Genomic DNA, 10,997 nt, shown 5'->3' on the forward strand with positions numbered 1-10,997 from the left:
AGCTGATTAGTAAGTTGCATCCATAGAATACATGGATGCATGGCACAGATGTGCTCCAGATACCTGCTAATTAGTGCCAGTAACTCTAATGAATTAGCTGAGGTGAAGCCTAGCAGACAGCTAAATACCTAGTTAGCGTGCACCTGTCGCTTAGCAGGCCACCTGAATAATGAAAATTTGTTTTATGTCTGCTCTAAATTTGGGCATATGTGCAGTCACTCATTTTGGAGCCTTCCTCAAATAGTAGGCTGAGGAACTAAAGTTTCTTGTATGTGATTGCTTGCTTTATTCGTGAACCGCAGAGGTTGCTTCACTTCACTGACAGAATTTAAAAGGACAGAGCTACTATTATTTTTTAAAATTGTAATGCTTTAGGAAAACTTTGCTTTTTCTAACAGAAAATTATAGTTTGCAACAGTTAAAAAAAAGGATTCAATAACGACATGAAATCATTTTGAATGTCTTTAAGTGCACATTATTATTTGCTATATGGGCACTTTAAAAGTACATACAGTCTTGTGTGTGGCATGGCCCAGTGACCTTTACTTTCTCCCACAAGATAGTCAGTTGCAACAGTAAGCAGTTTCCTTTGGTTAGAAGCTGTAGGTGGGGATTAATGCCTTTACACTGACTGATCAGACATTGCCCGTGCCCCCAGAAGTCACCAGGGGAAGGTCTTCCAGCAAAGGAAACCCAAACTTATCCCATCAAGCAGAACACACCCAGTGTTAATGTCTTGTTTATCGTTCTCAAAGACACTGTAACACCATGTTAGATCAGGCTTAAGACACAAAGGCTGAAAATTGAATGTTTTGTTACAGCTTACATGTATGTGCACTTATTGCATGGGAAAGGGACAAACTTTACTGAGCTTTAGAGGCAGTAGGGTGTGTCCAAGATATTAATCTGTCAGCCCAAACTATGAAATACTTGATTGTCACCAACCAGTCTAAGCAAGTGATTTAATGTTTACAGGAATTTCCAGGTGATTTTGTCAGAATGTTAACCCTTCCCAAAAATGTCTCTTGTCCTGCTGGGACTTGCTTCTGGTCTTACAGGAAATTGAACTGTGGCTTCATTTCTAATGTATTTCAACATTTTTTAAGGGACCATCACACTTCCACCAGCATCTTCCCACACATAGAAACAAAAAAGTAAAGAAATGTAGTAACAGAATTTGCTAACCCTTTCGTATTCTCCCAAAACTCCTGGCATGGTTTTCCCAGTTTGAGCAATAGAGTTTTGTTGTCCATGAATCATCTTGCATCAGGGTTCCTGCCACCTGTACTAATGCAAAACAAGCTGCAACAGGCTGTATTCATTCCTAGAGGTAGACTCATGCAGTCATTAAAGACAAGAACAGTGATGTGACTTGTGCACACGCTTTCAGTTAAATCCAGTCGAATTGTCTCTATTTAATTTCCTGCCTTCATTCCTGAAATATACAGGAGACCAGAATGAACTTTCCTCCCCTAATGAGCCAAATGCTATTTGTGCTGCATGTTTTGCTAGACACCATGGTACCCTGATGAAGGGAGTGTTTTATCAACATGCTGGTCATGCTTTGTTTCATTCCCAAGACGTTACTGCCAAGACATTATTCAACCAAAAGCTGATTTGGACACAGAACTCCTCCAAGGGTTGATAACGCCTGTTTATAGTCCAAGGTGACAAGAGAGTGAAGGAAGATAATTTCTGTCTGGTTATTTAGCCTGCTTGCCTGCCTCCCTGCACACACTGTACTCATTCCACATTTGGTTATTAGTTAAGTGCTGCTTCTGATTTTAGATAAGTGAGTGAAGTTCTTGTGTAGTTATGAGTAACATTCTTTTTTTCAAACCACATCCTGGCAACTCATTAGCTAAAACTTTGCTTTTATTACCATCTCCTTCCCAGGCAGGAAAAATGCCTTGAAGACAAGTAGCCTGGTGCCCACCCCACCTTCTCTTATAATGATGATAATGCCAATTTTCCAAGAAAAAAAGCAAACCAAGATGAGTTTGAAAATATAAAATATGATATATATGGTATATGAGGCTGATTCAGAGAGAATTGTGGGAAACTGGAGTAGATACAACAGGCAGTGTCCATATCACGACAGCGACTTCCTTTTTAAATGTTTCCTGTAAGACATGCAGGGGGGAAAACGGCTGATGATCCTCAACAGAGACCCTCTTTCCTCACATCCATTTAGTCACTGTCATGTGACAACTTCACCCAAATCTCACTACAACCCCACCCAAAAAGCACACACACACACATACACACAGTGAAGCCTCTGTAGGTGTCTGAGCAGAAATGACTCTCAAAACAGACTGAGAGAACATCAACACAGCCCCTTCAGAGGATTATTTTAAAAACAGTTGGATTTCTCACATGGGAACATGAACCTAAAGCTAAAGTGTAGATCCAGACTCGTTTTTGTCTCTACTAAGACTTGCAGTTTGACATTAACTGTAATGACCCTGATGCAGGCAGTACAACAGCCCAAACATTGTTGCTGTTTTGTATGACCTTGGACGATACCACTAGTCCTAAATTACTTGTTTACATTATGGTATCTCTACTTTATGGTAAATGTGAAAACTTGTCAAACTTTCTTTGCACGTTACAGTCTAAGACTCAGTGGTACTGCTATTGATGCATTATCTTTGCATCAATGGCATAAGAAACTCACAGGTCACACTGCAGTATGCTTTGATGAATGCTCCCATGCAAAATTACCAGAGCAATCCTGAACAGTTTGTGTTGACAAGCAGTGCCGTGTCTGTGTTTTCTCATCCTGCAGCCTGCTGGGAAGGAGAGGTCAAGCTGATTAGATAACTGCTGTGGAGAGGATCCTGCTGGGATCATGTGAGGGGTTTAATCCCTGACACAGTGACTTTGCACCGGCGTTTGACTTTTTTTCTTATACACAACCCATGAGATTAAGCAGCATGCTTAGAAATTTTCAATAAAATGGAAAGTTGCACCAGTCACTGATACAGAAAGACAAAGGTGTGAAGCAATGTGCAAAATGTATGCTTATAAAAATATGAGACGTTTAAATCAGGTTTAAATATGTGACTTCCTGTATGGCTTCCTACATCACTGTTTTATCTGTGCTGACCTTTGCTTCGTCTATCAAGTGCTGTGAAAACCTGATGGTTAGAGTGCATTAGCTAATTACACAACCTTATACAGTCATGCACAGTGACAGATCCATAACGTGCCGTTGTGGTTTTTTGACTGTTACAATGTTGCTCAGTAAGCATGTGGTCATGTGTTCATGATGATGGCCTTCTGCGTAGATACTTGTTTGTCTTCATAACATCCCAGGTTTTTAATCCTGGCCTTGACTCAGTCACATGGCCTCAAAAGCGGAGATGGGGTATGGGGCGTATAAATAAAGTGCAGTCGACTGACCTTCGAATTCAGGCTATGTCAATAAAGTTAGGGGGCTGTGTGCTGGCTGTTCTCACATGCTGTGCGTGCTCCTCGCTCATGTCTTATCATCGGTGCGGTTGCTCACAGCAAGAGTGAGCATGTGTGAAAAATATTTCACAGGCTTTGTATTTACACAAATGTGTGAACGATTATTTGTTATGCTGCCTGGCTGGTAGAAATGTAATCTCATGTTGAACAAAGACATCCTGATTCACTGTACAAATTGTACGATTCTGTGGCAGACCTCTGGGTTGTATTATAGTCACTTTGTGCCCTTGTAGATGAGGAAAATAAAATGTTCCAAGATGATAAAATGTAATCTCTATTTAACTTTAAAAAAGCCTAAATGGCATTCGTTGAACCCCTGTTGATCCTCTTACAGTGTTTAAACATTGATCATTTTGGCACACACAAGCTTTGATGTTCTTAATGCTTCTGAATACAACATTTCCTTGTATTTCTTTTACAAGTTGTTTGGTGACAAATTTTAAGAGTATGTTTTTGTCAGTTAGCAACAAAAACACTTCTTCTTTTTACCGATCTCCAAAAGACTTTCTGCTTCCACAATTGTACAACCTCTTTGCGTGCAAGACTAATCCTCGAAACATTTTTAGCAACAAGAGGTTTTGCTCTGTTTTGCTTGGTGCAGGATGCTACAACAGTTTTTAACTTTTTAGTCACCACTGGAACTGGAACTGGAAGTCCGATGTCACGACAGTTAAATGCAAATAAGCGTGTAATGTGCCAGTAACATATTTGTATATTCCGGAGCTGCCACGTTTAACAATACAAACCACAGAAATTTTAGCATTAAGAGCATGTTGTTGATTCAAATGACAAAAAGTTTCAGATGCAATCATTTGTTTTAGGTATTACATAACTTTTATTCATTGCTGTGGCATGAGTGCAGCATGAGGAACTCAGTCAGTGCATTTAAGGTCATTAAAGACATCGAGTCCAAACATGAAATACCAGCCAAACACAACAGGGCGCTTATGTGATCTATCTGTACATTTAAAGAAAAAAAAAGCCCTGCACATTTATAGCTTGATATACCTTTATGTTAATTAAATAGATAACAGTCTAAAGTTAGCACCACAACTTACCACGGAAATGTACAAACGCACAAGCATATGAAGCAGTCAGTTTCATAACTGTCCTGCTGTTCAGTGATCACTTTCCCTTAAACGTCATAGACGACTTTAATTGTGCTTTACATAATTACATTTCACTCCACAGGAAATGAAAATTAGAAAGTAGTAACATTAAAACCACAGTTGTGAAAAAGTTCATATGTTAATACTGCAAAACAGAGGCTGTGAAGACCAGATCCGGACATTTGCCCTGAGACTAAAACAGATAAAGCGTTCAACGAAACAAAAAAACAACAAAAAATCAGATCTGTCTTTTTTTTTAATGGATGGATGAGTTTTATCTTTTACCCTGGACGTAGCGACCCCATTTTCACACTGAAGACTCACCGTGAAAGACTTTAGCTTTTAGATGACTTAGACTACACTGCAGATTGGTGGTGGATTCTGAGTGCAGAGCCTCAGAGAACTTGCTGTCATATTTACAAGTGGTCTGAGACTTCCTCTTGAAGCTATTCTGAATGGTCTCTGAGGTGAAGTAATAAACAATGGGATCAAAGCAGCAGTTGGATACAGCAATGCAGAGGGCTACTGGATAGATGGTTCGAACCACCGACTCCTCATAACAGCCTCCTAAAATTTTAGTACGGACTAGAGCATAGAAAACCAGGTTTACATTGTAGGGGATGAAACAAAAACAGAAAATAGTAAGGTGCACGATTATCATACGCAGGATCTTTTTCTTGTTCATGTTCCCACCACGGCTGATAGTTTGGGGACGGCGCAGAGTCTGTAACACCATGATGGAGCAAAATACGTTGAGTAGCAAGGGGATGAGGAAGCCTACTGTCTCTATGAAAATCACCACTTTAGAGAGGGATGATTTCCACTGCTTGGATGAGAAATTCTCAAAGCAGTAAGTGGCATTTCCTTTTTCATTTGAGGTGGTATCCAACAAGAATCCTGTGGGGATACTGCCTGAAAGCACCAGCACCCATACACCAACACATACTATTTTAGCATTGCGCTTGGTCCTGAGCGTCCTTGAGCGAAAGGGGTGCACAATGGCCAAAAACCTGTCCACGCTAATGCAGGTGAGGAAGAGAATACTGCCATACATGTTGGTGTAGAAAAGTGACACAGACAATTTACAGAGAATCCCTCCAAAAGGCCAGTTCTGGTTGATGAAATAGAAGACCCGTAGCGGCAGGGTGAAGACAAACAGAAGGTCAGACAATACCAAGTTTATCATGTAGGTTGTGGTCTCATTCCTCATTTTCAGAGAGCAGGAGAATATATAGATGGCCACAACGTTGGTGATAAGTCCAACAACAAATACAATGCTGAAGACCGTACTGTATAGTGGATATTTGAACCCATCATTCTTGATGCATGAGTTGGATATTGAAGAGTTGTTGTACATTATCATTATCAGTTTTAAGATTGCAGGGATGGGAAGTGTTTGTTATGCAATAGCTCTTCAGGGAAAGGTATTTCCAGCACGATCAACTGACCATGAATGAATTATGAAGAAGAGAACAGTTCAGTACTGAGAGATGCTCAATCCATTAGAGCAACTTTTTTTTTTTTTGTTCAACACGGCGGTGCATATTGCTGCATGTTTCCCTCCCTTTTCTGGATGTTATTTCGGGGGTTACCTCAGTTGAAAAGACCCCTCCCAGAGGACAGAGATCCAGGCTGGAGTGTCTTCCCCTCCCCCTGCCCTGTCTCTCGGCCAGACAGCACCCCACAAGTTAGAGGGTTAGCTTTACTTACTCAGATAAATCAGTCACATGAATGTGCCACCTTTTTGCTCTCAAGGTCCCAAATAATCACGAGCTGCTCAATCCACAAAGAGAGAAATGGGAAATCCACATTCAGGTCCATTAGAGAAGTGACCTCATGGCAGGATTCTTGTTCTTTGTCAAAACCCAGCCTTGTGGTTTTGTTCTTCTCAGCTCCGAATCAGTGAAGTCGTCATAAGCTTTCCATCTCCCACATGGTCATGACCACAAATGACCATGGTTCTTTCCAAGCAGAGCTCTCAGCGTGACAATTCAATGTGTTTTTGTCTTCTGTCTGCCCTCAGTTTCTCTTTCCTTTCCCTTCTTTGTTTTACTAACCTAGTTGCTCAACCAGTATCTCTCTCACTCCTCTTCATACAGCCTCGGGGTCTTTTGCTCACCACTCATCACACCACTCAGGCTCGACTACTCCTTTGTACCCGGCAGTTTTTTGCAGTTTGGGTAGAAGAGAGAGAAGCTGTAGTAACTCCTCCCACTGCCTCTGGTCCTCCTACTCCTTTGTCTGCTTTTACAGTCAACCACATAAACAGAAGTGCATTGAGAGGAAACTTAATTTAAAAAATGAGCTCATAGTTACTCTAAAATACTGTCACAGAATTTGAAACACAGATCACTGAAATACATTTAAAAGAAAAGGTTCAAGTTTTTCTCTTGACCCGTTTTTCAGTAAAATGTTAAGCTTGTAATTGCTGAATATTTGTTTTTGTAAAAGCACATAAAAATTTTCATCTATTGAGACAAGAAAAATAGGTAAAATATTTGCTTTCTACAAATGGGTTACATGTTTGGATAATAAAATATGTCACGCTGTACAACATAGGCTACAACATGTCTACAGCTAAAAATACTGCACTTCACCTCCTCTCATCACTACCTACTTTGAAATTGAGTTGGGATGTTGGAAACACTTTTTTTTTAGCTTAATAAGAGCTATTACTTTTGTTATTGTAACACTTTACTGCTAATATACTTTTTCATTTTAAAAAGGCTTGATTTTATTATTTTTCCCCTCATTAGTTAAGCTGTTAATAACAGCAGGAGGCCAAAAGTGCCTGAGAAGTTCTCTGAAACCCCACAGGGTCTCCACTCATCTGACAGAAAGTATGGGAAAATTCAGCTGTCTTCTTCTTGTTTGTGACGACCTGTGTGGGCAGCTAAAGCTTCTGCTGAAGAACCGATTTTTATTTTCAAAAGGACATTAGTAATGAGGACGAACAGAAAGCTCTCCTTCTGTTCAGCAGGTTTTTTTTCTCCTGCCCCTGTCACTCCATGGACACAACCTTCTCTTCTTGGGGCATTCTGGCTATCCTTTTGCAGTAACTCTCTCCTTGGCAGTCAGTAAAAAACATTGGGGTATGTGTTGTGAATGAAGTAGCTTAGTACGGGGGAATGTGCAGTTTAGAACTGTTCTCAGGCAACTTAACCCTTGTATGGTGTTCGGGTCTGTGAGACCCGTGTTCAGTTTTTTCAAAAGAAAAATTAAACAATTAATTATTTTTTCACGTGTAAATGTGTTGTGTCTTTCCACTCACTCCACTTGATTATAACTGATTTATTTATAACATTTTATATAAAAGAAAAACGAGAAGCACATTAATTCATAAATGTGATCTAACAAAGGTAAAGGGAAAAAATTAACCATGTTTGCTGTTCATATGTCTTGTAATTGGGATGAAGTAAACATCTGTTGAGTAATTTAACATAAAATTGTTTGATAGTGTTAATTTGGAAAGCCAAAACTCTAGCGGGTCCACCAGACCCATGAACACTGGCTGAGTAACAAAAATACGAACACCACACAAGGGTTAAAAGAGTTCTCAGCCCCTTGATCAGGCCTGTGGTGAGCAAATGCTATAAACCCTTTGAGTCTATTTGTGTTGGCTTCTACTGTGTCAAATAGGAAACTGAGTACCTGGTTAGTTTTCCTGCCAGTAAACAAATGCTTGTCTGTGAGATCAAGCAACTGTTTTTCTGCCAGATGTACTCTTTGTAATTCAAAACACTCAGGCAAAGATAAGATAACCTACTTCGCTCGTTACTGTTACCATAACATTTTCCTGATATTACTGACAAAAACATGACCCAGAACCCAAAGATGGTTAATTTAGACTTGAGAGCTACCAAAAATAGTCCAACAAGAGGTTGTTTTATGGCTCAGCGTGCGTCTCTTTGTCAGCCTACCACAAAGCAAACATGATCAAGGCTAGAATGCAATGTGCGAGAAAATAGAAAAACCTGTACTATTGTCTTTCCCTCTCAAAGTTGTTCCATGGAGCACATAAAAACAAGCTCTTCACATGCAAGTATGTGGTCACTAAACAAAAACATGCGCCTGAAATCCCTGGACTGTTAAATTTCTCACAATGCCAGGAAATTGTCTGGCACCCCCAAGGCCAAGTCTTCAAATAAAAGCAGTTTTATGACACGTGTTGTTGTTGTATAATGTGGTCAGGAGTAGCAATGACAACCACATGTTGTAAAAAAAAAAAAAAAAAAAAAATTAAATACCACTTGAATTTATTTTTTAACTGTCTATCACATCACGTCACAAGCCTAAAGTCTGTGTGAATCAAAAGATAGAGACTAGGGCTCACTTCAGTGACGTTTAAATATCATTAAATTGCTGTATCATTTTAGAATACATTGAAAACAATGATCCAAATCAGAAAGCCTGGCCACGTTTTAATTCAAAGTCTTTAAAAAATATCTAAAATAACACATTTTGTAAGCCACAAAACTTTGTTTCTGAGTTCCTCAAGATGAAAAGAGAGCAATCCAAAAGAAAATAATGTCTAATGTCTCAGCAAGAGCGCATTCTGATGAGTGGCTAGTCTGAGAGTGAAACGGCTTTCATCTAATTGTGTTCCACTCTCTCTCTGGAAACAGGGACTTTACAAACGCTGTGATGCCATCTACAAGTACGTTAAACCACAGCAGAACTGCAGTGGATATACACAAACCACTGACGCATCCCAGCACAACAAACCTGAACAAGTACACAATCATTCTGTCACATTAAAAACATATTTTTTGAAACTGTTTTAAAACCTTTTTTTCAAGACAAATGTCTTATCAGGCTAAGTGGATGATCAAAGCACGCCCAGAAAGAAGTTTCCCCAGTGCCTGCATGATGTAAGTGAAATATATGGTAATTACAACTTCATTATCATAATCGTCATCTTTTTGGGAAATTTTTTTCTTCCTACGTATGCTGAACCATGCCAGCTTTGATATTAGAATACACAGTTTGCAGTAGGTCTGTGGCAGAATGAAGGGCAGCATGCTCCCCCACGCAGCCTTATCAGCTAAAGCTTTCGTCTACTTTGTTAAACAAGTACTTCCCACCCACCAACCTCTGCCCTCACTGAAACTTAGTGGCCTGTACTGTACTGAAAAAATAAAGTCATTGTAACCCATGTCTTTTTTTTAAAGTTAGCAGTCTTTCTAGTGCTAAATTTATAATCTCAAACCGTCAAGCTTTATACATATGCAATATGCAGCAGAATATGAAGTGACAGTGAACAACTTGCATATAAAAGCGTTTGAGGCTTGATTGTTTATCAACCAACCTACAGCTCTTCATTAACCGCTACATGCTGAATCCAGCACAGTGTCACATGCAATCACTGTATGTCCTAAATTTAACTAAACAGTGTTGCATGCAAGAAAACTGCAAGTACGAGTATTAAAGAGATTCAAAAACCAGTATTACTGGGGTCCTGACATTGTATGAACTAAGTAACACTCTCAGCAGTGCACAGAGATTTTATTTGCCATTTTCAATTTTCTGTGTTTTTATTCATTTGCAAACCTCATAGCCATCTCCCATTACTGGGAGGAAGCTGATAAAACCACAGCGTTTAATTTGGCTCATGGTTAAAAAACCCCCAACTCTATTGCAAGCTTGAATAGAACAAGCTATTTTGCATGGCTGAATAGGTATGCAGAGTGGTGTTTGGGTTGTTTCTAGGGCAAAGGCCTGCCTGCATTTCTTTCTTTCTTTTTAAAAACAGGTTTCCCAGATGCTAAGTCACGAGACTTATCAGAAAGTGCTAGCATTCTGCTGCAGCAAGGATTTGATGTACACAAAGTGTGTAATTTTACAACTGTGATGTAAACAAAGTGGGTAGATGAACCAACCACACAAACTGATATTGAAAAAAAGCCCTGTGACAAGTTAAAGAGCTCTATCAAACCAACAGCTTATTCCACTTACAAAATACATCACTGGAGAGACTGCTTTATTTTTTAGCCCCAAGTAGACTATAAGAGGAAAAGTAAACAAACTGTAGATTACCCTTTACTTTGAACTACTGAAAGTAAGTAGTGGAAATGATATTAAGTGCAGGCATCTACTAAGGCACAATTTTGAGGTCCTTCACTTTTTGCTTTTATATAAATCTTTTCTTTCTTCGCTTCATTCCATGTGGTATTCATCTAATCAGAGGGTCATATCATGCCAAAATAATTCAGAAATTAAAATGGCATTTAGCCTCAGTAAAGGAGGATTTGTACATGGCACAGGGCCAGTTACTGTTAGCTGTTGCACGTCCTTCCTCATTCTGTGCAAAACCACGTTGAGTAATTGTACATGATGTACAAGTCCTTTGGAAGGTGTAAAGTTAATTCAACACAAATACACACACATGAAAAAAGAAAAGTACCTTTTAGTAAT

The 10,997-nt window shown here is 39.4% G+C and overlaps 1 protein-coding gene across 1 annotated transcript; it reads right to left on the reverse strand.

Annotated features, from left to right (window-relative positions):
* Positions 1-4,285: 4,285 nt before the first annotated feature.
* On the reverse strand, positions 4,286-6,747 carry lpar6a (lysophosphatidic acid receptor 6a). Its single transcript, XM_085244012.1, has one exon. The coding sequence runs from the start codon at positions 5,944-5,946 to the stop codon at positions 4,891-4,893; it is 1,056 nt and encodes a 351-aa protein (XP_085100138.1). The 5' UTR covers positions 5,947-6,747; the 3' UTR covers positions 4,286-4,890.
* Positions 6,748-10,997: the final 4,250 nt, after the last annotated feature.

Source organism: Mchenga conophoros, linkage group LG14 (genome assembly GCF_057382185.1).
Source record: "Mchenga conophoros isolate Kocher_MC1m ecotype Shallow Benthic linkage group LG14, M_conophoros_male_GT1.1, whole genome shotgun sequence".
NCBI lineage: Eukaryota > Metazoa > Chordata > Actinopteri > Cichliformes > Cichlidae > Mchenga > Mchenga conophoros.

Bases quoted from the DNA above. Each gene is read 5' to 3' on its own strand.
- lpar6a (XM_085244012.1), bottom strand. From the start codon at position 5,946: ATGATAATGTACAACAACTCTTCAATATCCAACTCATGCATCAAGAAT.